Below are 27,573 nucleotides of genomic sequence, written 5' to 3' on the forward strand. Positions count from 1 at the left end.
GTTCTAAAGGCCTACAGTATTATGTGGAGGAAAAATTATTTTGTTTTTGAGGAATTTTTTGTCTTGTACAGAGAGATCATGGACCCAGGGACAGATATTAATGATCATTTTTGTAATTCATAACTTTTCTTGTGTAATGCAGTTAATCGGAACAACTGGCTCCTGCCCCCACTAAGGGCACCCGATTGGTTGGTTCATAAATTTCCTCAAAAACAAAATAATTTCACCTCTTTATAATATTACAGGCCTTTAGAACACTGTGATGTCACCTGAAACCCAGCAATAGGATTCTTGTATTCTTATATCATATTTTTGCTGACAAAAATGACACTCAAACTGAATTAAAAGAAATTCATTATGATAAACCTTCATTCATGAATTTAAATAATGACTTAAATGACTTAACTACCCAGATATTTTTGCTGTGTAATTAAACCTAATTAAAAACAAAAGTATTTGAAAGTATCATTTAATGTAATGTATTGTAATGTAGTGCTCAAAGAACACACCGGCTTTCTCTATGTGGTGCAGAGAATGATGAAATAATGAATCATTTTAAAGGCTAAATCTTGCTTGAATAAATTTGACTCGAACTCAATCAAATAGGTTGTGAAAATCCACACTGCGTATTAGTCTAGCAGTTCATATTTCAGTCTTCACTCAAATGTTTATGCTCCTGGTGTTTAAAATGTGCACTGCAAACTTATAGACAAAAAAAGATAATCTCACTGCAGTATTTTCGGAAAAAGGGAGAAACTCCCATTTGGCAAAGCAGGCTAACTATCTGAACCTTTGTATAAAACGGGGCTATTTACAAGGCATGTTACACAGACAGACCCAAAGTGTAAATTCAAGTCCAGGTGTGAATCTGCTGTGGGGCGTGGCCCTGCTCTCGCACAGTGAGGTGGGGGAAGTCTTGGGTACTCTGGTGGGGGGACTGGGTGCTCACACTTCAGTGCTAATAGCCCGTGTGTTGGTGTAAAACTCCGGCGGCCGACTCCGGGTGGCGCTCCTCAGCATGGAGCCTCGGGCGGGGACGGCGGGGAGGGGCGTGGCCAGGGCCGGGTTCTCGTAGTGGGTGGGCATGTAGGTGACGCGCTCTCCCCCGTTGCGGATGTAGAAGGGGGAGTTGTAGGGGGAGCAGGAGGGGCAGTACCGCGGCCGTCCACCAGGGGGGTGCTTGCTGGAGGAGGAGGAGGAGGCGGCGCCGGTGGTGGATCCGGGGGGCTCCTCCGGAGGAGACAGGGACAACGGGGTGGAGACGGAGCCATCCAGCCCGGACGCAGAGCAGGCGTTACAGGCGAAGTGCTGCTGAGACAGGGAGCCGCTGTCCGAGCCATTGTTCTTACAGCAGTAGTACTGCAAGACACCACAGGGGGGAGACGTTAAACACAGCAGCACAAGACCACAGGGGGGAGACCCTAAACACAGCAGCGTGGGCGACGAGGCACCGTTCAGAACATTCACACACCATGCAACTCACAGAAGTCCTTTGCCTGGAAAGTTGGTGGTTAAAAGATGGTCTATAATATTTATATATATCATATTTTCTGGTGCTTCTTGCAGTCAAACAATAAATCGATTCATCATCAAAATAAATCATGAATTCCTGCCCTAAGTTGCAGTGCTACAGTAGTCATAATAGTAGTATAGTAGTAGGAGTGGTGGTAATAGGAGCAGTAGTAGTACCTGGAGTCTACAGTAGCAGAGCACCGCGATGATACACAGCAGTATCACTGTGGCCAGTATTCCTCCGGTGATGACAACAGTTCCCGCTGTCATCCGACCAGCTCTCCATCCAACTCTGCAGAACACAAGGAGAACATCAACTCTCCATCCAACTCTGCAGAACACAAGGAGAACATCAACTCTCCGTCCAACTCTGCAGAACACAAGGAGAACATCAACTCTCCATCCAACTCTGCAGAACACAAGGAGAACATCAACTCTCCGTCACACTCTGCAGAACACAAGGAGAACATCAACTCTCCATCACACTCTGCAGAACACAAGGAGAACATCAACTCTCCATCACACTCTGCAGAACACAAGGAGAACATCAACTCTCCATCACACTCTGCAGAACACAAGGAGAACATCAACTCTCCATCACACTCTGCAGAACACAAGGAGAACATCAACTCTCCATCACACTCTGCAGAACACAAGGAGAACATCAACTCTCCGTCCAACTCTGCAGAACACAAGGAGAACATCAACTCTCCATCACACTCTGCAGAACACAAGGAGAACATCAACTCTCCATCACACTCTGCAGAACACAAGGAGAACATCAACTCTCCATCACACTCTGCAGAACACAAGGAGAACATCAACTCTCCATCACACTCTGCAGAACACAAGGAGAACATCAACTCTCCATCACACTCTGCAGAACACAAGGAGAACATCAACTCTCCATCACACTCTGCAGAACACAAGGAGAACATCAACTCTCCATCAAACTCTGCAGAACACAAGGAGAACATCAACTCTCCATCCAACTCTGCAGAACACAAGGAGAACATCAACTCTCCATCAAACTCTGCAGAGCACAAGGAGAACATCAACTCTCCATCCAACTCTGCAGAACACAAGGAGAACATCAACTCTCCATCAAACTCTGCAGAACACAAGGAGAACATCAACTCTCCATCCAACTCTGCAGAACACAAGGAGAACATCAACTCTCCATCACACTCTGCAGAACACAAGGAGAACATCAACTCTCCATCAAACTCTGCAGAACACAAGGAGAACATCAACTCTCCGTCACACTCTGCAGAGCAATCATTTGAGAAATAAAAAGCACATTTCAAAATATTATTATTATAAGATGGCGGTATTATGCAAATTTTTTTTTTTTTTTTTTTAAAGAATCCGTTACCATGTTACAATGTGGTTCACTCTCATCAATAACAGACCGAGAGTTGTGTTGTGAGATACTTGCGCATCTTTGAATAATCTTTAAATCTTTCCCGGTTGCAGTTCTTCTCTTTTTGACGACAGTTCCCAAAAAGCTCCTCCTGAGGTTCTACGTATCTGGAAAATACTTCACTTCTCTTCTGTCCACGCGTAATCCGAAAATGCTCATTAGCATCACTGCACTCACGCAGAGCCAGAGCCGTGGGAAGATATTTTAGTTAGGGGGCGCTGAGGGACAAAATCTACCCCCAAAATACTTTTTCTGTGCATAAATCCTATTTATTAACCTCTTGACTCCCGCCTGAACCGAGAGCATTTTCTCCAGTTCAGCTTTAGTTTTTTTTCGTGACTTTTTTGTCACTTTATCGTCAAATTATTGGCTCTTTTTGTCAAATTCTTATCACTTTTTCGTCCATTTCTTCTCAATTTTTCGTCAAATTTTTCGTCAAATTTTTCGTCAATTTTTTCTCCATTTTTTGTCATTTTTTGTCATTTTTTGTCTTTTTTTTCCATTTTTTGTCACTTTATCGTCAAATTATTCTATTTTTTTGTCAAATTCTTATCACTTTTTCGTCAATTTTTTGTACATTTTTTGTACATTTTTTGTCACTTTTTCGTCAAATTATTTGCATTTTTTTGTCAAATTCCTATCACTTTTTCATCCATTTTTTCTAAATTTTTCGTAACATTTTTCTCACTTTTTTGTCAAATTTGTGTCACTTTTTCGTCAATGTTTTCTCACTTTTTTTTTCACATTTTCATCCTTGTTTTCGTCTCAGTTTTGTTGCTATTTTCACACCTTTTCTCCAGAAGCTTTTGGACTGGGGTAAAGCTGGAGAAAATGTGCTCGGTTCAGGTGGGAGTTAAGGGGTTATTATTGCCTGCAGTTCACAAACTATCAACCAGGGGGTGCTGCAGCGCCCTCAGCACCCTGGGTTCCCACGGCCTTGCGCAGAGCAGTGTGTTTTTGCAAAGTGTAAGATAGTGATAAAGATAAGTGTGTTTAAGCATAATGATCTTTCACCTGTGGTACAAGGTAAGTCATGGCACCACGGTATGATCATATTTGGGAAATTCTGAGGCTATATCTGTATCTCACTCATCATGCGTGTCTTTAAAACCGTGTTTACTCACGTTCAGTAAAGCTGCTTAACACCTGAAACAAAAGAACACACTGTATTAACAAAATAATAAACAGAAAGATATGATATGTGGATTTACATTACTCACATCGGAAGAGTGTGCTGAGTTGTAGGTGAAAGGCAGAGGTCAAACACAGGTCACCCAGCTGCACATCTCTGAGGAGAAAAGGAACAAGTGATGTTAGATATTCTGTTGCAGTGCATGCCATTGCCACAGGATGGAGCTACAGGATCCTGCAATACATGGCACATAATGCTGGTCCAAGGTGACGGCTTGGATCTTACTGAAATAAGGCAAATTTAGATGTGTCCGAATGTCCACCCGAGTCCCTAACCCCTCATTCACTTTATGCAGTGGGAGGAAAAACCCTTTGGAATTTCTCACATGCCTAGATTGGTCATAAGGAGAGGGAGAGGATTTAATAACGATCAGGATGAATCGTAGATCATTCCTCTTTCCAAAACTGTTTTAGTTTCGTGAGATTCCTGGGACGTCTGGTGTGAATGTTTTACGCTTTGTTTGAGGCAGTGTTGCTTTTGACAACATATTTTAATTTAGTTTTAGTCTTAGTCTTTTGACGAAAATGTAAATCGATTTTAGCCTAGTCAAAAAAATATCTTCAATTTTAGTCTAGTTTTAGTCGACTAAATTTAAGACGAATTTAGTCGACTTTGCATTGATAATATTAATTATAATCATATTTAATGTTGTTCCTCTGCTTCATGTTTCTGCTCCACAAGAACAAAGCTCAGAGCTGATCCTTTAGCAGTGAATTTACATGATCTGAGGCTCTTTCAGACGATCAATACAAGTTTGGATGATTTTAGTCTCTCCTTTTCATTTTTATTTAGTCTTATTTTAGTCGACTAAAATATCTGGACATTTTAGTCATAGTTTTAGTCTCATGAGAAACTTTTAGTTTAGTTTTAGTCCAATTTTAGTCGTCAAAAATATCACTTTGACTAAAATTAAGACGAAATATTTTAGTCGACGAAATTAACACTGGTTTGAGTGGCTCCCCAAGGCTATGTGCTGAGCCCCCTCCTGTTCACTCTGCTGACTTTCGAGTGGGCTTTCGAAGAGCGCGGGTCCAGCCTTCTCCTCTAACAATCAACGGTGCTGCAAGAGGGTGACCAGCACTGAGTTCCTGGGTGTGCACATCACAGAGAAGCTCTCCTGGACCATGCACACTACAGCACTGGTCAAGAAAAGTCATCAGCGTCACTACTTTCTCCGCAAGTTAAGAAGAGCCAGAGTCCCAGCCTCCGTTATGTGCAACTTCTACAGAGGGACGATAGAGAGCATCCTGACCAGCTCCATCACTGTGTGGTTCTTCTACAGAGGGACTATAGAGAGCATCCTGACCACCTCCATCACTGTGGTTCTTCTACAGAGGGACTATAGAGAGCATCCTGCAGCTCCATCACTGTGTGGTTCTTCTACAGAGGGACTATAGCGAGCATCCTGACCAGCTCCATCACTGTGTGGTTCTTCTACAGAGGGACTATAGAGCATCCTGACCAGCTCCATCACTGTGTGGTTCTTCTACAGAGGGACTATAGAGAGCATCCTGCAGCTCCATCACTGTGTGGTTCTTCTACAGAGGGACTATAGAGAGCATCCTGACCAGCTCCATCACTGTGTGGTTCTTCTACAGAGGGACTATAGAGAGCATCCTGACCAGCTCCATCACTGTGTGGTTCTTCTACAGAGGGACTATAGAGCATCCTGGTCAGCCCCATCACTGTGTGGCACGGCACCAGCACTGCCTCCTGCCGAAGGAGCCTCTAGCGCATCGTGAGAGCAGCGGAGAAGATCTGCAGAGTCCCTCCCCCTCTATTAAGGAGATGTACTCCACCCGTCTCACATGCAAAGGGGACCTTTCATCACGCAGTCTCTTCAAGGTTGTGCCTTCAGGGAGGAGACTGCGGAATCTATGGGCCAGTTCCAGTCCACTGAAGAACAGCTTCATACACAAGGCCATCGGGAAGCTGAACTTTGGTTTCATCAGTCCACAGAACATTTTGCCAGTAGTGCTGAGGAGCTCTTTCACAACAACTTCAAATGTGCAGAAATGTTTCGTTTAGACAGCAATGGCATGAACCTCATTCTTGTTCAGTGTTTTAAGTGTTGTAGTCGTGTCAACAGAGATGTCGGCCTGTGCCAGTGATTTCTGTAAGTCTTTAGCTGACACTCTAGGGTTCTTTTTTACATCATTGAGTATTCTGCACTGTGCCCTTGGCGCCGTGGATTGTCACCTTTTTGTCAGAGAGAGGAAGCTGTCAATTATTATACAGCTCAAGCTAAAGGTTAGCAGCTAGCGTTAGCAACCTTTCGCCATAAATGTTTATCTTCAAGTAGTTTATCCATGAATGATGAACACGTAAATAAAACAGCTGTTTTTTTTTTGTAAACACAGACTAAAATAGAGCTAAAAAGACATGAAAATTATGTATTTTGGATGAAAACCTACTTTATTTTTAAAGTGAGGGTCTGCAGTGTTTTGTACATTGTAAATGTACAAATATCTGTCTTTGTCTCGTCCAATCAGAAAGCAAAAGAGTCTCCTACAAATGTTTCCTTTAAGTTTACTCCATCAACATCAACCTCAAACGGCGCCACTTTAGCTCTATGTGATAAATAAATAAAAAAATCCAATTTCCATGCACCTTTCACCGCCAAGCGATTAATTGATTAATCGTAAAAATGACCGGTAGATTAATCGATTACCAAAATAATAGTTAGTTGCGGCCCTAGTAAACTTTCAAACTCTCTCCTCACTTTGCAATCTTACAGACTATCACTTTAATGTAGGAAGAGTAATTACAGTGCTCCAATGATGTTTAAATTAAATGTCATCTTGATCAAGTGCTAAAAGCAGAAGTGATCCAGCCTCTTATTCCTGCTGAACCAGGGTTCGTCGCTCTCTACACAATGACCTACAATGACCTCCACTCATGTCAGTATTCCACTCAGGATCTTCGTCCATAAACCATCCCTAATAAAGCATGTCACGCTGAAGTGCCTCGACAATCATTTGCAGAGCTCAAATGAGAGTCCTCCAGATCCGATCCTTCTTCCAGCTCACAGCCCTCGAGCTGCATCTTTCATAATGAAGGCTCGCGTGTAGCACATAGCGACGGGTGGCGCGTGCAGTGGATGGTTTCTGTCCGCTCGCAAACGTAAACAAATCGGCCGACACAAATGTCCCCAGCTGTGACGCTCACATCCACAGCACAGGCCTCAGGATTGTGTCGGCCTCATCGTTCTCCAGGGAAAAGGGCCACATTTCATCATTAGGATGAATTGAGAACATTGTATCAAACGGGAACTGTACTATGTCTCAATCCCACCACATTACTGCAGAACATTCCAGATTATACAGTGTACTGTAACTGTATGTTGCTGTGCCACAAGAGCATTATTAGCATGATTTATGTTCTTTTACCCCTTTTAAAGTGTTTTATTATTCATTGTATATAAGATACTCTATTCACTCGGTCGGTGGGAAGTGATGCCCATGTAAGGTAAGAGGATGTGGCAGTGTAAGAAGCTCAGTGAGTATAAAAGCCGGGAGCAGAACCATTCGTATGTGATCAGGGCTGTGGCTGGACCTCACCTCTGTTACAAGGTGACCTTACTGACCCTCTCTCGAACGGAGAGTGCAGTGCCCTGGCACACAAACCAGATATCTGCTCTTACGGTCACCTGATTAAGCAATACACCCCACACTTAGAACCCCCAAACCTTCAGGTTGATTTTGTGTGGGATCCCGCACTGGGCTAGCTGCAGGCGCCTGTAATGGTACCAGTCCCATTATAAGGCTAGTTCGTTGTAGTAACAAAAATGGAGGTATGCTGCATGGAAGCGCTCTGAAAGTCTCTATCCCGTGAGGCGGTGTCTGCATGTATATGCTTGTTTCACATTGTTACAGTGTTAAAGTGTTGTTAAAGCTCCAAAGGTTGAAACTTCATGCTTCTCTTACCAATTGATAAGGCAATTTGTCTGTGTCTATTGTGTGAAAAGATTTATTCTAACCCATTACAGAGAGAACTTCAAGAGACACCAGAGACCATGTTACAAGGTGAGACATTATGTTTCAAGTAAGTAACTAAATAAGGGATGTAATAGTTGGATAGGTCATGTACGGGAGGAGTAAGAAGGTCAACAGACCTGTCTGCACATTTTCTTGACTATTTGCACCAGCGTGTTCTTTGAGCTGATGTTGCAACTGACTCTCTCCATTGTGAGATCAATACAGTTCTATCTCTGCTGACAGCATGAGTACTTTTTTGTTTTGTTTCATTCCTTTATTTGATCATCAACCATGCATTCTTCATTACAATGTTTGCCTGAAAGTGCTTAGTGTGCACTTTGCAGTTTAAGGCATTATCGAGCCACAGACATTATTAGAGTTCCACTAAACCAAGACTAACAGCTCAAATAATGATATTATATGATAATGCCTTACCCTTGTATTGCACTTCACGAGCCTGTGCTGCCTAGATTCTCAAAGCGCTGCACTGTCGTCATTATTCACTCACTCCATAGTCAGGGGTGGTCGTAGCACACACATTGTAGCCACAGCTGCCCTGGGATAGACTGAGGGACGCGAGGCTACCCGTCTGTGCCATCAGACCCTTCGTCCACCACCAACCACTCACTACATCCTGGCCTATTGTACATGTTTTTAGTGGCAGGGGAAACCGGAGGAAACCTACACAGACATGGGGAGAACATGCAAACACCACAGAAAGGCCTCCTCTGGGGTCCAACCTGGGACCTTCTAGCAGTGAAGCACGAGCGCTAACCACTGTAGCGCCGTGCCGCTGTAAAGTCCAGGCAGCGTCATCAGATTGTTCTAGTCCTGTCACCAGCACCGTCTCACCCACAAAGCCGTCACCAGGGACTCTTTGCACCCATCATGGTCTCTTCAAGGTTATGCCTTCAGGGAGGAGACTGCAGAATCTACGGGTCAGGTCCAGTCGACTGAAGAACAGTTTCATACACAAGGCCATCGGGAAGCTGAACTCCCTCCCCTCCCTCCCACCCCTCTTCCCCCTCCCCCCCCACAATAAAGGATGAGAGAAACAGAATTTCAAACCATTCACATGGTTTGACAAATCAAAAATCTTGAATCTTGAACTATTAACAAACACACAGCAGACCTTGTTTGTCGCTTGTTCCTTATGGTTTCCCCTTGCACTTCACATGCAGATAGAGAGAGAGAGAGAGAGAGAGAGAGTACCCACTCTATTTTAGACCTGCCAAAGTCAATACAGGCACATGTGGTTAAGATTTCTATCAATTAATCAAAGGAATTACCTGCTATACTGTTTGTAGAGGGATGGATAGAGTCAAAATCTCAGTTATATAACGGGCCGAGACCATGAAGAAATTTAAAAACAAACATGAAAATATTTCTTATTTGACAAAATGAAATACTTATTTATAAAGAAATATGACTTATTGGTTCCTCTGAACCGAGCGTTTCTTATTCTTGTGCATCATAAAACAGGTGAAATGTTCTATACAGAGCCAGTCCACATTTAGTTTGAGAAGAAACTGTGTAGTAAAAGAATGAAAGTTAGTATTAAAAAAACATGTATAATAGGTGAATCCTCCATCCAGGTAATTCTGACCATCAGCCCGGCTCCACATCATGGAGACGGGTCCCCAGGCAGAGAAGAAGACATATTTCCCTACGGGGACAATAAAGTATACAAACAAACAAAAACAAAAAAACACCCAAGCATTCACGCTTTCCCCTCTCCCTCCTTCATCCAAATGTGCACACCTGAGCACAGTCACCATACGCTCTCAGACACAACCTTCACAGCGGAGACATTCACATAAATATGCTGTATTCAGACTGAGCAGAAGGAGTTGGTAAAATAATACAGTCACAGCTTGCGTGTGCTAATACTACTGTATTAATCCCCATATTAAACTTTGACTCATCCTCAAGGCCGCTGGGGCGACCTGTAGAGACCCATCTCCAGATGTGAAGCCAGGCTAATGGTCAGCAACAGGAGAGGATTAACCTATTGTACATGTTTTTAGTGGTGGGGAAACAGGAGTAGCCGTTAAACAGACACAGGGAGAACATGAAAACTCCACACAGAAAGGCCCCATCCAGGCGGGAATCGAACCCGGGGCCTTCTAGCATGAGCGCTCACCACTGAGCAGCAGAGGCTCAGAAAGGCAGGAGTGAAGCCAAAGTTTGGGAATGTTTTTGATAAGGAACTATCATTATAACAAGGTTAAAAGTAGATTTTGCATCATGTAGTACTTTCAAAGTGGGATTGAATACAGGAATACAGCCCTATAGGAGCTACTTGGCTTAATGCATCATGTGTGGCCTGTAAACGACTGCAGACCACACCCGTCCTGTTTTATGAAATGCATTAGCCGTAATCACACCTGATGTGCTTTGAAACATCATGTCCTCAGCACATTTGAGTGAGTTATTTGTCCATCGAATAAAAGAGTTGTTGTGTGGAGAGCGGATAACTGCAGTAAAGACATGAGTGCCATCTCCAATAAACGGTTTATTGGGACGTTCTGATTTAGGGGCTAATGCATTTAGTCTTGTTGGATACAGCGAACAGGGCTCGTATTGTAACTGCAGAGGCTCAAACTGTTCCAGCGAAGAGCCCAGCTGACAGCGCCAATGTCATACATGCATGTCATCATTCTCTAAGAAAAGAGCCATTAACTGCATGTAAACGCTGTTTGACAAACTGTAATATTATAAAACTAAAGAACAGTATTTCATTGACATATATTATTATATTTAAAGCTCCAAAGCTTCAAAATGATGATCAAACTTGTCCTTTCTACTGTTTCAGCCTATATGAAGAAAGAGTGTAAAAGCAAGCCAAAGGTCTATGAACATCGTGTTGGTATTTCATGTTCCAGCCATGTCCTAATATGTAGAATGAGCTCACACATCTTCACCACAACTGCCTCTAAAATCCTGTCACTGAAAAAGGTGTTCATTCGGGTCCGAAGTGCCGTCATGCACCAGCTTAATATCGAGACTGCAGTTACACTTATGACCTGAGGTGGCAGTAGTGAGTATAAAATGGCCAACTTGCATCTAGCCCAGGGGTGTCCAAACTTTTTTCACCTGGGGCCGTATATAGACATGTATAAAGCATGGAGGGCCACAGATCAATGCATTCAAATGTTCAACTGAGGTTTAAACCATTCCACACACTTTTATTTAGGCTCAGCTCAGTCCCACAATAAATGTTCTTTTTTGAGGTTTTAATTGCGTGGAGTTATTCAAATTGGAGTAAAAAGACCATCTCTGGCAATGTGTTGCAATAAAACAAGAAGGCTGTGGGCCACCAAAAATTGGTATGAGGGCCGCATTTGGCCCTCGGGCCGCACTTTGGACACCCCTGATCTAGCCCAGCAAGAAGGTCCTGGGAAGGACTCCCGGACCAGGCAGGGCCTTTCTGTGGAGTCTGTTTTCCTCAAGCAGCTCCAAAAACAGACTGGACTCTGGAGTGAGGCTGGCTCATAGTAGCGGCAGTGGCTCAGGACATACACTATATCTGATCTGATGTTTTATCCAGGCTCTGGTCTAGGTAATCCTAACTTGTTCAACTTCTCATCTTTTAGGGCAATGGGAAATTCACAATCTACTACGTATAATATATTCCCTTTTCAAACAAATCCTGAGTGCAGAGGGAAGTTGCTGTTTTTTAGAGAGAGTAGAGTGATGGCACGTCACTACATCTCCAGCTGATAAACTGCTCCCGCTGCACTCTCACCCATCCATCTCCTCCTGCATCTACAGGACTTCACTCTCTCAGCCGAGCGTCAGGAGATGGATTCTTTCTGGGGGAGCAACATTTTTAGAGTTCCAAAAATATCCCCCGAACAAAAGCTTAGAAAGTTAAGATCTTAACTTGCAAACATCTTCAGCCTGCAAGCATCAGTTTTGGCTAAATTAAGATTTTGAATATTTCTTTGACTCTACTCTCCAAACACTGCTGCATCTTTAAGTATCATTGGCTATGTCCTCAGCCAATCAGAAGCCTTGTTTACAACCAAAGCAACACCGTTCTGAAGTGTTTTCTTGATCTTCTCAAAAGCCTTAAACAAAGTGGGTCATTACTTATGGAAAGAGGCAGGTTTTTAATTTTTCTTGCAAAATAAATCATTTTGAGATGCAACCACGTCAGCATGTTCACCAAAGGCATGTTCAGAAAAATATGGACCTGGCACGACTCGAGTTAACTGGACTTGTTTTCATATTCCACCGGGAGATTTTTGTAAAGACATGACCATCATTCTCATTATTATGTTTAATGCTTTCTACTTTGAAATGGAAATAGGCCCATGTGGGGAAGAAGTGACAGTGAAAGTCTATTTCAAAGTTTGACCACCAAGCACAGACGTCGACTCCAATTGGACGAGAACCGAATCAGCCCCACATAGTGCAATAGAACGGCCCGTTTTTGGCCGTCGGTGACAAGCGATCACACGTCGTGGGGAAAATCTATGGCCCCTTCCGAAAAGAGCGGATTGGTAAGAGGTGAAACGCCAAACCGAATGTGCGTCACCGTCCGCCATGATAAGAAGCGTCCGAATTGGTCTGTCAGCAAGGAAGTAGTTTGTAAAAGGAGCCTCAATGCTAACTTAGCCACTTTAGCATAGGGACCTCTGGTGCTAACTAGCTGGCGATCAAGAGCTATGTGCCATCCCATAAGCCACTGCGCCACCAATCCCCCCACCCCCCTCGGCCCCACCCTCGAGTGATTCATGCACAACCACTGTTGATTACAGGCGCACATTTAATTAAAAAAAATATATGGAATAAGATTCTGCACAAGCCAAACTTTATAAAAGTGACAAAATACATGTTGTCGTCTCCACAGCTCAGCCACATGTCAGTGTTTTAAATAAATGGCTTAAATGAAGGCAGTTTGTGCTTTTGTTTTCATTTAGTAGAAACTTAAACCACATGACTAAATTGCATATTGTAGCTTTATGAAACAGCTGTTGGGATCAAATAAGGCTAAAGGGAAATGTAATGGCTCATTTGGATTTTTCTTTTTTTGCTCCTTAAATGTCTTTATTTGGACACTATGTTGTTTGCATGTGCAATGCAGTAGGTGGCGGCATGCACTTTTGTTTGCCTGCAGTCCGCCAATAACCTTAAAGGAATAGGCCACTGTTTTTACATACTGAGATATGTTCTTACCTTAGCTTTGACGAGTTCTTTAGGACCTGTCTGATCTTCACCCGTGCCTTCAGTAATAATACCAGGGGTAGTTCAAAATCTGCGCAGTAATCTTCACTTTACTGTGTGGATGCCAAATTACTCCTGGTATTATTACGCCTTACAATATAGTCCCCCCTTTTATCCGCTTAGAAAATCCACATTGTTTAATTTTATGTAATTATACTTTGTAGTGGCACTTCACGTAACCATATTTAAATAGGGAAAACGTGGAAGAGCTTGGTAGCTTCTATCTTGACCTGTTTTGGAGCTATAGAGGAGAGAGGGAGAGGCTAAATGCTAACGCCGTCCGCGCTGTGTTTACGTGACTGAAGGCACGGGCGAAGATCAGACAGGTCGTAAAGAACTCGTCAAAGCTAAGGTAAGAACATATCTCAGTATGTAAAAACGGTGGCCTATTCCTTTAAAGAAGAAGAACAGCAGCTGTTGGTGAAGTCGCTTCCCCTGGGTAAGGACGGTCGAAATGCTGCTGAAGCAAAAGTTCACTAACTGCACAGAGATCTAACAGTTGACCCCATGAAAGGTTCAGGATCAGGAGTAGGAGTCAGGACATAGAGGTTATAATTTGATGGTTTCAGACGCAGCCTAAAGGTGCGTGCACACCAAACATGGTTCACAGGGCAGGTGCGGTTGATTCCTGTGTATTGTCAATGTAAGTGTGCACATGTGCAACTGTCGTACGACAAAAGATTTTGGAAATCTAGTCTCAGAGTGAGCCTCCTCTCGCTACAACCGGGATCTGTCAGTGTTGCGTCAAACCTCACGAGCATCACCAGCCACAGAGGCCAGGCATGAGCAGGTCCGAATCCACATTTTACTGGACTTTCCCTGCACTTTTCCGTGGAAATAAACCTCGCTAGCATGCAACACTGGCCTCTGTAGACGAATATTCGCTACGGTAAACTTCGTCGTCGTCGTAGCTTCGATTCTCTCTTCGAACCATCGCACAGTGGAGACGAGAGCAGCTCATGATTTTACAATCCTCACGCCGTGCAATGTGACATCTAAAAATCTTACTAGACAAAAAAGAAAAACACTTCTGATCTGTGGACTTTGTCAGGAGACGAGGACATGGGAGTTGATGAACGTACACTATAATGCCTCTTTGCTTGAACTTCTGTTTTGCTGTCATCACTAAATCTGGCTGTAGTCCGATCGACTGGTTTGATTCTCAGCTTCGACAGTGGAATAAGGTGAAGAGCCGCAGAGAGGACAAGGCTGGGTCAAGAAACATTTTCATGCATTTTTTGTGTATAAAAGGAGACAGAGCTACACCAGCACATGTCAGATATGTCTCCTACATATATGACTGTATACATGTTTCAAGCTGTGTCCCAGGAAGACTAGTGATCACTCTGTGGAAGCTAATAGGGTTCCAAAAAAAGAAAAAAAGAAAATCCAAGTCAGTCACCACCGCTCTGCACACTCTTAAGTTCTTCTCACTTCCCGCGCTGTTGTAAATATTGACAAAAACACAAACATATTTCCTTCCAGTTTAGCCCCTCTGTCACGTCTAAAAGTGAAAAGAAAGCTCCTCTGACAAATGCAGCCCGTGTTTCATAATTAAACCGGACCGTCAGGCGGTACAGCTCTATTCCTCCTGATTACTTCCAGTGTCAAGCACCAGGCTCTTCCATCTCGGCACAAGACAAGCCACAAATCCACTGAGGCAACATTTCATGCAAGATTTCGGCATGTATTATTTAGACAAACCGTGGCTTTTTTTTTTTTTTTTTTTTGCTGCGGGAAGGAGAAACAAGTGCTGCGGCTTCTCCAGAGAGGACGCGTGGTCACGGCTCCAATGAAATTTGTCTAATCCGGTTATCAGCGAAGCAGAGGCAGCCGCTCCGACGGGCCCGGTACACTGGCCTCGCACAATGGCTTATCTCTGTGGGAGGAACATCAAACAGCCAAAAACTCAAGCGTGTTTCCGTGTTCAAATGGAATCGATGCTTGGCAATAGTCACATTGAGTTGTTGGAATCTGTACACATAGATTTTTTTAAAGTGGTGGATGAATGAAATGTACCGTAAATGCTCTAATACTGGCCTGTATTCCATTAGTGGCCGGGTCTCTGACAGAGGCCGGGTTCGCGGCTGGCGGAGGCAAATTAAAGCCGGTCTCTAAAACAGGCCGGGGCTTTTATTAGAAACTATGGCGGAAAATATTCCCCATGTTAGGAATTTGTCTCATACTGGTGTAAATGAAAACTCACGTGCAGGAAGTAAACAAACGGGAACCCGGGCTGATGGGGACGCTGCGGAGGAGCTGATCCGAGCGTAACTTTGACACAGATTTAGACACATTTCAAACCTCCTGTGACTATATTTGGAAACAGGGAAAGCAACAAATGTTGTGTGACCCTCCAGGGTTTTAATAAAGTCTCCATCGCGTCTTCAAAGCACGTCCAGCTGCTCCGGGTGCAGGTCAGTCCCACGCCTCAAAATAACTCCTCCGATCAGCGCGAGCGTCTCGTCTTCTCTCGGGTCAGTCTCATGATCGATCACAAACACAAACGCTCCGTCTAAACTCGCCTTTTACACAAGATAACAACAAATAATCCGGTCCGTGGTAAAAACGAAACAGAAACCTGCATTGACATTGATGTCAAAGCTCCGCTAACAGCAACGAAACACTTCCTGTTGTCCCGACAAAATAAAAGGCGTCAATGTTCCAGCCGCTGGGAGTGTGTTTGAAATGTTCATTAATAAATGAACCTAATATTTTAGGTGCAAATGGACACAAATCTCGATTTTCTTCATTTTCCTGGTCGTCCGTTTTGCTCAAATAGAAATAAAGGCCTGTCTCTAATTGTGGCCTGGTTCCAATAAAGGCCTGGTCCTAGATGTCCTTGAGTAAATAAAGGCCCCGGCCTATATTAGAGCATTTACGGTATTTGCAGTTTTAGTCTTAAATAATCTTTATTATTTTACAATGCCGTGAAAGGTTGCTCCCAAACGTTGTAAGTCCGCCCACTTAGCTACCGTTGCTATAGCTCCATCAAGAAGTAGAGTTTAACACAAGTCACAACAGGGGAGAAGTACATGTTAGTGACCATAGAAATAAAAAGGAGAAATGTCCTTAGTGGCTTTGTGCCGCAATACGGACGCAACGCCGCCATCTTGGCCCGGCATATTTTTTTATGCCGCCAATGTAATGTAATAGAACTGGCATAATGACTGTTGGCTTTTTTCTGACAAAACCCATCATAACAACACATGCAAGTCTGATCATAAGGATTAAGGATTGCTACTAATCACAGTTTGACATTTTTGCAATATTCTTGCCACATTTTAAAATTATAGATATATTGGGATGCTACTATGCTGAGATATGAACGAACAGAGTCAGAAGAAAAGTTTACGTTATTTATTCTTACAGGATTAAATAATGGGACAACAGCCCATTTTGCCCACTGAACCACAGAGAGCTTAAATGATCCAAATTAACTGTAAACATAAGGCGGGCAACCCTGCAAACCCAACAACATGCAATATTGAAAAACCGAACATGCAATATTGAAAAGGCACGGCAAGCGCACAGCGAGACACTGCAATGTGAACACACCACATGCGATCTGATCGACTAGATTAGACTTTCCCACAATATATCATAGACAATATATTTTACAAAGTTTTTATTGAACAGGCCATAACTGACCTGTAATCGACCCATACAAATAGCGGATGGCAGCCTTGACATCAACATTGACATTTTGCTTGATCATATTATATTATATTATATGTATTTTTTAACTTAACCCATATTTTCTGTTAATAATTATTCCTTTTTCCTCATGGGCTAATTTTGATTATCAGTAATTGATTATAACAACCAGATAAAGTGACCAAAATAACAAACTTTAAGTTATAATTCATAACTGTGAAAGGTAATTCCCTGCTGTTTCGTAATGACTGTCCTCTGATTAAAACAGTCCCAAACTGCACATAAATGTTTGCTTCGTGAGCTGTAAACCTCCTGCTTCAAACCCCATAGTAAGCTAACAACGCTAACGATGCTAACTATGAAAAGTGAAGGCAGCTTCAGTACGGCCAAGTGTGACATATTTCACGGTATTTATGAACTGTTATGTGGTTTCTTTGTCACTGATTTATGATGGAATTAACATACAGTATCTAGCAGCATTGATGAAATACAATATTGGGCCCCGTGTAAACTTTTGTCTGGGGCCTTAGGGCCTGACACACACCAACTCTCCAAATGCTGAGGAACTCTCAGCTCTTTTCTTTGTGAAAGGTCTGGTCTAATTGCCTTGTTTGTTTCTAATCAAAATGTCACTCCTGCCCTTTGGAATCAGACCTGCTGTTTTACCTCTCAGCACCAACAGTTCACAACAGTTTTCCCACAGATACGTGCAATAACATGTAGACACATGTAGAGCCATCATCTGTACTCTGTAATTGACTACGTCTACATGCCGCCAGTATTCCGGTTACGGTCAGTATTCCGGTTTCTGAAACATCTGAATTACCCGTTTACATGCGTGAGCAGACAGAGTTACTCGTGTTACATGGTCATAGGAATCCACTGGGATATTCTGATCCAAACAGCGATGCACGGAGAACATCATGACGCAAATATGCTCTCGATACTTTCTAACGTCAGTATTCATGTCCTTCACCCATGGATCCAATACAATAAGGCTTAAAGTAATCAGTTTCCTCCTCGCTCCAAAAGTGCGGTGCTGTGTCTAGTTTTGCCCCAGGACGAGCACGGGGATGAAGAGTTCAAACCTTCGAAGATGAAAACTATCGTCGCTATTTGGACCATGTGGATTTGTTCTGAGGCTGCAGAGGTGGATTAGCTGGACTAACAGTGAATCTTTTTTACTAATAAATGCACAGTTTACTCATGTCTTTATGCACACAAGTTTTTAGAGCTTCACGCCGTGACGTCGTGGCCTTTGAGGCTCCGCCCACAAACATGCACTCGTTGTCGCTTCTGACATTCTTCAAACATTACAGTTTTCGTGATTATTTTTTTTCCATAATGGCTCAGCCCAGGTTTGTTGGCAGGGTCACAGCTTAGGGGATGCTAGTTCTGGTTTTCGTTCTCCCAGAGATAAAATAACAGATGTGTAAATACAGTAAGAATAAAAGTGCAACAGAAATAACTATGAACATGCAAACATGCTTCTTGTGTATTTCCGGAAGGCTGCGACACAGACAGCGCATACAAGTACTTCCTGTACTACCAGGATTCCTTGCAGACAGAACATGTGCAGAGCACCAATGAACGTTCCTTTCCATGGGGCTATTCCAATACACGTTTACATGACCAAATATTAAGGTTAAAAAACAAGTAAGCCAGGTGTCATATTTGGTTTTTAAAAAACAGAATATGATTCAGGTTTTGCTGGTGTTTACATGGCCATGTGCAACCGGTATATTGTTGATATGAAAGTGTTTTTGACTGTATATGAGATTTCGCCCATCAACACACACGATTGATATAGTGTAAATAAAATGATTGTAAATAGCCTAAATTCCATTCTCTTAATTGTGTTTTAGTGCTCGTGAGATATGTTATTATCTTTTTCCAAAACTTTCCCAAACATAAGCCTCCTTTAACCCAAATGAGCTGCACACGGCTCATCTTCATCTCCGTGTGGAAGGACATAGACATGTGAATCCAGTCAGAGGTGAGTTTATTGACACGACAGGAGCTTCTCGGCCCGGGACTCTGAATGGAGTGATTAGCACAGTGGCTAACTCAAAGCTACAGTCCTCCGCGGTGGCTGCATCATAAATGCTGATATTCTCTCAGACATCCACGATTTACTGCACATCTTAAAGGTGCATTATGCAACTTTTTACGTGGGAACAAAAGTTGGAGCCTTTTCTTTCCATCACGGTGGTCTCTACAACGCTCCAGGATCAATTGTTTGGAAGGTTTTCTCTGCTGACGGAGCCTCTCACCAGAAAACCTACAAAACAAAACGGTGTGTGTACTGCCCCCTCATGGCTGAAAAGTATATGGAATTAGAATTTTCTTTTGGTGGATGTTAGTAGTAATATAAATCATTCAGCCCTATACTACCGCCCATATTTACTCTGAAAGCTGTACACAAACACATACAAAAGCAAACTATTGTTCTCTGAGTGTCAGCTTTTTAATTGGGCACCTCCGGATTGATATATGTTTGAAATTGGCAAAAGCAGCCCCATGCACGTCCCCCCTCTTTCCCCTCCCTCATTATTTGTTTTGGAGCCATAATAAGGGGAATTGGCAGGAGGTTATCTGAGGTTGTGGGATGCAGAAAGCTCCCGCTGCCCCGGGAAAACTCTGAGATCGATCCTGGCACTGAGGCCTCGTGGAGCTGTAGTTCTCAGGCCTGACAGATTTACAGTACAAGAGCCAAGATACTGCAAGCAGGAGCTTTTCCTTTCATTTAGATGTATGTCAATTATCAAGAGTATCAAAAAGATCAGGGCTACTCAAACATGTTCACTTGGTAAGGCCGGTTTTAAAAAGATGAACAATAGCAACATAGGAAAGACATCATATTAACAAGAATAAAATCAAGGCACTGATATCCGTGTGGGAATAAGTGCAGTTGGTTTAAAAAATAGAAGTGCCTAACTACAGTAGATTCAATATTGAAAACATAGAGAGCAAAGGCACTCCTGAAACTCCCCTACAACAGGTTTCCAAACTCAGTAGAGATGATTTCAGGATGACAGAATAAAGAAAAGATTTTGTCGTGCAAAACTGCCTATCCTTTGTGAAATCCATTCAAATACTTAAAGTAAACAGTTTAAATATATATTAACTTGATTTAAAAACTGTTTTTCTATACCTTACAGTAGCATAAGGTGCAATAACTTTATACAATGATGGCCCCGAGTTGTTTACGTGTAAAGGTTTGGGGTCCCAGTCAAAAAGGTTTGGGAACCCCAAAATTCTCCAAATAATCACCTCTTAAAGCACATTATGACGGCCATGGATTTAATCACAATCCAATTAAAGGGGACACATGCACAAGTGTGAGTGCTTTACTGAATGTGTGGAGATGCATCAGTGGCAGCAGGTCCATAGAAAGGTCCAGAGTCCGTCAAAGAGTCCCCAAATCAAGGCAAGGCAACTTTATTTATACCGCGCATTTCGTACACAAGGCAAGTCAATGCGCCCAATCAGACTCAGATTAAACATGTATTGCATTTTTAAAATGTTTTTATAATTAATTTGATAATTAAAGAAGACATAAATGCGTTCACACAGCAATGATGGATGATATCTCAGAGCTCCTTTAAAAATGTGTCCATGGTTCAACCCAATAGCTCTTCTTTACGGTCCTATATCATGCAAAATCGACTTTTTGGAGCTTTTAGCCATGTTGTTATGCTATTTCCTTATAAAACACACCCCCAGAGTGGTTTTTGTCTTCATTCACACAGTTCTCAGCAATCCTCCTGAATCCTGCTCTCTGAGCAGCTGCTCCGCCCTCTCCTGGTGAACGACTGAGTTGTGACACTCTGACGTTTTTTTACGCCACTGTCCTATGACGTAAAAATGATTACCGTAAATTTGATACTGGCCTGTATTCCATTAGCGGCCGGGTCTCTAACAGAGGCCGGGTTCGCGGCTGGCGGAGGCAAATTAAAGCCGGTCTCTAAAACAGGCCGGGGCGTTTATTAGAAACTATAGCGGTAGAAATATTTCCCATGTTAGGAATTTGTCTCATACTGGTGTAAATGAAAACTCACGTGCAGGAAGTAAACAAACGGGAACCCGGGCCGTTATTGCCATTATATTTACCTGAACTTTTAATTGTCATATTTGTTGCTGTGTTTTATTGCCTTGATGTTTGTTGCAGCCCTTTGAGGCGACTTCTGTTGTGATATTGGGCTATACAAAACCATTAAACTTGAAACTTGAACTAGTGTTAACTGTTCGCTTCAAGACTAAAACCCCTACAGCGATGAACAGGAAGTTTCCCTCAGTGAAGTCTTTGCCCCTGACGAGATGTTTCTAACATGAAGCTGTGCCTGTCCACCAGTAACTCACTGCTTCCCATGAAATCTGAGATATGTGTTTAATCGGGAAGAGCAGCGGCGCCTCCTGAGGATCCTCGGAGTCACGTGACGCTGGTGTGCATGTAGCCCATTACACAGAATAGGTAACTAAAACCGGGTCACTAAGAGAGTCTGCACCTCGGGCCCAGATTTAAGGCTTCCGACATGAGTCCCATTATAGATGCCTTTCGTTTTTGTTCTCAACATGCTGAACTCAATCTGCAAACAGAAAAAAACTCAGAAAGTGTCCTAGAAACAAAAGAAATAAGTGACATAAGATGATGCTCTGTTATGCTAACATGCAGAGGAAAGTCATGAGTTTTTGTTGAATTGGCAAACCTAAAATCTCCTCTCCGCCTTTGCGTGACCCATAAAATAACACCGAGCCGTTTGAGCCACGAGCACAAGCTAATTATTTTTCAGAAAATATAAAAGCTCTCCGCCACACACACACACAAAAACCCCAAACGCACCTCGACAGTGAAACAGGCTCACGTCTCCAGCTCTCCTCCTTGAATCCAGCCGCCGCCTTTGCTTGCTCTTCAAACTCAAACATTTAAATTGATTTTCTGCCTAATTTATGCCTGCCCGGACAGATTTACTACTATATGCTCAGGGCGAGGGGACCCAGCGTTTACGAGGTTCACTTCTCCTCCCCGGGGCCTGGAGCTCACTGTCCTGTGGTGTGCCAGCTACTGATGGGAATTACTACGGCTCTGCTGTATAATGAGGGCCCAGTCTTTGGGATGTGTCAGGAGTCATTCAGACACACGTCTGGGTTAAGGCGAGACGCTGCAGCAACACGTTTCAAATTAGGAGAAGTGTAATTAGTCTCAAACATTTGCTGTAAATTACTGATATAAGTCGATATACGTAACTCGCCCAGCCATCCTGTGAAGGAAACTCGTTTCGGCCGCTTGTATTCGTGATCTTGTCCTTTCGGTCAGTACCCAGATCTCATGACCATAGGTGAGGGTGGGAACGTAGATCGCCGACGGATCCCTCTGTGGATGGTGGGTCCACAGGAGGGCGGGCCCACGTCATGCCCGGGCATGTCATTTTGGGCTATGCCTGGCCGGGCCCCAGGGGCAGAGGCCCGACCACCAGGCACTCGCATTCGAGCCCCAACCCCAGGCCTGGCTGCAGGGTAGGGCTCCATGAGGGTCTTCTGATAAGGGTAAAAATGTCAATTTATGTTTTAATAACAGTAATAATAACATGTACAAACATCTTATTAACGGACAGAGCCAGGTTTAAATCTGTGGTTTTATTGACCCATTAGCTATAAAGATTTTTTCAGGATTTTGGATATTCAGTTTTTGAATAAACTGGTTATTAATGAAATGTTTTCAGGGGGAGGGGGTTCAAATTAGGCAGGAATTCGACGATATTAAAAAATCTCTGACTTGTCATGTCTTGATTTACACGTGGGGAACATGACGGCATTGTAGTGATCTCAGACTGAAGCCGAAGTCGACAAAACGTCATAAAATAAACATCGTAAAGGGTAAGTTTGGTCTGTTTTTTTACTATGACATTAAAACTAAGATATTATGGACAAGACTAGCTCAAAACTGACCACTACATGAAAAATCTATGTTTTTACAGTATCAGTATCAGTAGCCGTCCATCCATTTTCTTCCGCTTTATCCGGGGCCGGGTCGCGGGGGCAGCAGTCTCAGCAGAGATGCCCAAACTTCCCGATCCACAAACACCTCCTCCAGCTGTTCTGGGGGGACCCCGAGGCGACACCAGGCCAGCTCGGAGACATAGTCCCACCACCGTGTCCTGGGTCTTCCACGAGGCCTTGTCCCACTAGGACATGCCTGGAACACCTCCCGCGGGAGGCGACCAGGAGGCATCCGAAACAGATGCCCGAGCCACCTCAGCTGGCTCCTTTCGACGTGAAGGAGCAGCGACTCTACTCCAAGCTCCTCTCGGGTAACTGAGCTCCTCACCCGATCTCGGAGGGTGCGCCCAGCCACCCTGCGAAGGAAACTCATTTCGGCCGCTTGTATTCGCGATCTTGTCCTTTCGGTCATTACCCAAATCTCATGACCATAGATGAGGGCGGGAACGTAGATCGATCGGTAAATCGAGAGCTTTGCCCCGACTCAGCTCCCTCTTCACCACGACAGACCGATACAGCGACCGCATCACTGCTGACGCCGCACCGATCCGTCTGTCCATCTCACGCTCCATCCGCCCCTCACTGAGAACAAGACCCCGAGATACTTGAACTCCTCCACTTGAGGTAAGGACTCCCCACCGACCTGTAGAGGGGAAGCACCTTTTTCCGGTGGAGAACCATGGCCTCGGATTTGGAGATGCTGATCCTCATCCCGGCCGCTACACACTCGGCTGCAAACCGCCCCAGAGCAGCTGAAGGTCCTGGACAACATCATCTGCAAACAGCAGAGATGAGATCCTGAGGCTCCCAAACCGGACACCCTCCGGCCCCTGGCTGCGCCTAGAAATTCTGTCCATAAAGGTATCAGTAGCCGATCACTAACATATTACCGCTAATGGCTGCCGGGTGAACACTCGCTGAGGAAAACATCATAATGTCCTTTGCAGAGCTGTCATTTAGCTTTCACAGAGGGGTCAGGAACTCCAGTCCAACAGCAGGGAGCGCTCTCTTAGGTTGTGTGCAAGAAACCAAACAACAACGTGTATGAACGAATGTGCTGATGACTTTGAGAGTTCCTGAGCAATTGAGAATTTTTTTATATTGCTAATACTTTAAACAGTGGTCTACAATTGCTTTGGCTCGCTTTAAAGCCAAGTTTCTTGTGATATTTGGCCTGATGGGGTTGAAATGGAGATGGGTGGTGCTGGTATGAGCGGGTTTCCCCTACCACTAAAAACATGTACAATAGGCCAGGCTAAAGGAGAGTGTGTTTGGGGGTGCGAGTGTGGGACAACGGATGCAAATTCCCCCATGGCGACAATCCACTGTGTTGTGTTCATTAACATGCACTGTCCCTACCAAATAAACCAATAAAAAAAGTGATGACAACAGTGAGAAGAATCTTATGAAGAAACATGTTAACTTAAAGCAGAACTAAGGAACTTTTCCATGCAGCTGTCGCAGGCATGTTGACTACAGAAAGTATTTATTAAGGTTAAAAAGTTACTTAGTTCTGCTTTAATCCAGTTCAGTCGACAATAATTGAAATTCTACGATGATGGGACATTTCTGGATTTAGTATTGCTTTCCCATCCACCTGCACTGTTACTGTTCCTCCTCAAAGCCTTTCGAAAAGATCCCATTCGGTCCTGAACGTCACATCCCTTCAGCGCCAGCTCTTTTTTGGCTTCATTCGGGACGGGGCGAAGGCGGTAATTACCCGCGCCGCTATATTCTGCTGGTCAGCATGGCACTCTCATAAAAGGAAAATGAAATGCCCGCACTCCCATCTCCGCGGCGGTAATGTAGCGCGGATTTTACATTAGCATACATTCACACGGACACTTTATCTGTGACATTAATAAAGCAGTGCGGGTCGGCAGACAGCGCAGCCACGAACGACCGGGGGAAGGAAATAACAAGGCTAGCCCGCAGGCACATGCTAATGCTGGCATTCTCAAAAGCAGAGCAATGTTGGCATACTTCAAAGATTTGCTTATGAGAAACATTTTGTTGGTCTAGCACTAACCTCGTCAAATATTATGCTCTTTCACTGGAAAAGGGAAAATCTTGGAGGTTTTTGCCTGCTGCCCGTCCTTACGATCGGACTCTCTAATCAAAATCTCTGAGATGATGATAGTCAAGTCTTTGGACATCTCTGTCACATCAGGCAAAATCGATTCATTCTCCTTTCTGAAGCGTCCCTTTGTGGTTAAGAATCGGGTAAATGAGACAGTACATCATCAGGATTATTTGGGTGTTGATTCGGCTGCAGTAAATTGTGAGTTGGTGCATGAGTGAGTGAGTGAGTGGTTGGTCTGTCAGTTTTCTTGGGGTAAATAAAGTCGCAATGTAAGAAAAACCCAAAGCAGGCACTATGGCATTTGGGAGAGTCGCTGCAGGACATCTGAAGGTTTCTCATGCATGCGCGAAAGAAAACAACTCCAGATCTGGTTTTAATGAGGAAACAAGCAAAGCTGGTTTTTCCTATAGGCAAACTAAGCAAGTTGCATAGGGCCCCCGCAGCCGCAAGGGCCCCGCATCTCAGTCAAACTACGGTGTTGTTTCACTGATTAATCGAGGCGTTGTTACAGGCCTATTTTGTCTCAAACATGACTTGAATCCACACGGTTCTCATGCACGCAGTTACTTCCAGTAACTCTGGTTCTCTGAGTCTAAAACGAATTGGGCTGCTCACAGGCCAATTCTCAGTGGTCAGACAGAAATAACTGTTGGGTGCAGGTGTTAGTTTTAAATCAGTGGTTCCCAAACTGTGGGTCAGAGACCAGAGGTGAGAGACTGTGACAATTTGCCATTTATCATTTTAAAAAGTTGTGAAATAGACGAGTCGTCCTAAATCCCAGTCTCACAGTGGCTTAGTGGTTAGTGGTCCTCACACTGAGGGGCAGGGCCTGAATTGAGGTCATTATTTTCCACTTCTGCCCTGCACTAATGCACAGTGGAACTGTTTTTGACCATAAATGGATTCGCTCTTCGTCGAATAACCGTGGGACGTGTACTGTAGGGCCCCCCGTGTGGTTTTTGCTTAGGGCCCCAGAAGGGCCAGCACCGGCTCTGGGAACAAGCTTGGGGTCCGAAAAGGGGCCTAAATCCCTTCAATTTAAGTTAGTCTACCCGATGTTTGTTGGTAGTGCCGATGACGTGGTTCATGTGTAGCGGTGAAGAGCTAGCAACACAGTGTGGAGGGAGATGCAAATTACTTACAAACGCCCAATCTTGTGTTTCGAAACGCAGTACGAGTATAGTAGCATAGGCGCTTAGGAGGAGCGCAGTTTCACTACAGATTTACTTTTAAGAGGGAAGTACGTTGGGTGGAGAAACACCCATGACCAATGGCAATGTGATGTATGTAATGCTTTAAGGCAGGGGTGCCCAAAGTGCAGCCCGGGGGCCAAATGCGGCCATCAGACCAATTTATGGTGGCCCTGGGCCTCTTGCTGTATCGGTACACATCACCAGAGATGGACCTTTTTATTTGAAATGTAATAATTCTATACAATTCTAACCGAACAACTAACATTTTATTGTGAGACAGAGCTGGCATGAAGGTTTTAACTTAAATAGAGGTATGGGGCACAATTTAAACCTCTGCTAGTCGAAGGTTTTGCGGCACTAACTACTGATCTACGGCCCTTCACCCCGTGTACACTTCAATATGCGGCCCCCCATGAAAAAAGTTTGGACACCCCTGCTTTAAGGAATGTGAGCGATCGCTGTTATTGTTTACTTCCGCAATTTTGGCCGGATGTTTTGGTGAATGGTCGGCAACAGCTGATGCATACAGGCCTCTAACTCGGTTTTATAAAATGATAGATCGGTTACAGCTCAAGAGAAGCAATGCCCTGTTTATGGACATTGTTTTTGCTGATTACAGGATTTTAATAAAATGTTCATCAAATATGAAAATGTAAAATGCCTATAACGGCCAACGGATGTGACGACATCGCGATCGCTCGTATACATGCGTTTCCAGTGACATCACACGTAGTTCTGGCGGCCATTTTAAATACCGAAGTAGCATTATGCAGTACTCCAACATGTACCAATATCGCTACCCAGGATGAAAATGAAACAACTGATTTTGGTATTTCTATGGACTCGTAATCATTGCTCAGGAAGATAACAGTAAAAACACGGCCCCAAAGTGGCACGTTTATGTGATGTAAGCAGCAAATGTGGCACAGACGTAGCAGCTCTGTCTGTTGAGCTACATCAGGATTTACTAAAGCTCTGCTTCACTCTGAAGACTAAATGAACACATCAAAGAGGAAACTGAAAACCTTTCTCTGTGATTTTTACAGTTTGTCATGTCAACAGAGTCGCAGTCTGAGTCAGTGTTTAAGCTGCTCAAGACGCTAGCATGCTACCGGTTAGCAACTGTCAATCAACTCAATGGCTTCAACACGATAAACATCTATGAACACTGGAGAAATACTACGGTAACAACTCAGCTCTGACCTCTGTCACATGTTGTATCCAAGGTTTGGAGTGTGGTTCAGGGCTTTCTCTTGGAGAGGCCAGAGCTGTTGAAGCTAAAGACTAACCGGTAGCATGCCAAC

General features: G+C 43.8%; 1 protein-coding gene across 1 annotated transcript in view; it reads right to left on the reverse strand.

The window, feature by feature from the left end:
* Nucleotides 1-526: 526 nt before the first annotated feature.
* The window catches only part of fam163ab (family with sequence similarity 163 member Ab), a 65,664-nt gene continuing 38,617 nt past the window's right edge, over nucleotides 527-27,573 (reverse strand). The window contains exons 2-5 of the mRNA XM_079580959.1: nucleotides 4,156-4,223; nucleotides 4,060-4,081; nucleotides 1,690-1,804; nucleotides 527-1,359 (exon numbers count right to left, since the gene is read on the reverse strand). Coding sequence (XP_079437085.1) covers nucleotides 946-1,359; nucleotides 1,690-1,782 — 507 coding nt within the window. The 5' untranslated portion in view covers nucleotides 1,783-1,804; nucleotides 4,060-4,081; nucleotides 4,156-4,223 and the 3' untranslated portion in view covers nucleotides 527-945. The remainder of the gene's footprint in view (nucleotides 1,360-1,689; nucleotides 1,805-4,059; nucleotides 4,082-4,155; nucleotides 4,224-27,573) is intronic.

The sequence above is a fragment of the Gobius niger genome, assembly GCF_951799975.1.
Source record: "Gobius niger genome assembly, chromosome: 22".
Classification (NCBI taxonomy): Eukaryota; Metazoa; Chordata; class Actinopteri; order Gobiiformes; family Gobiidae; genus Gobius; species Gobius niger.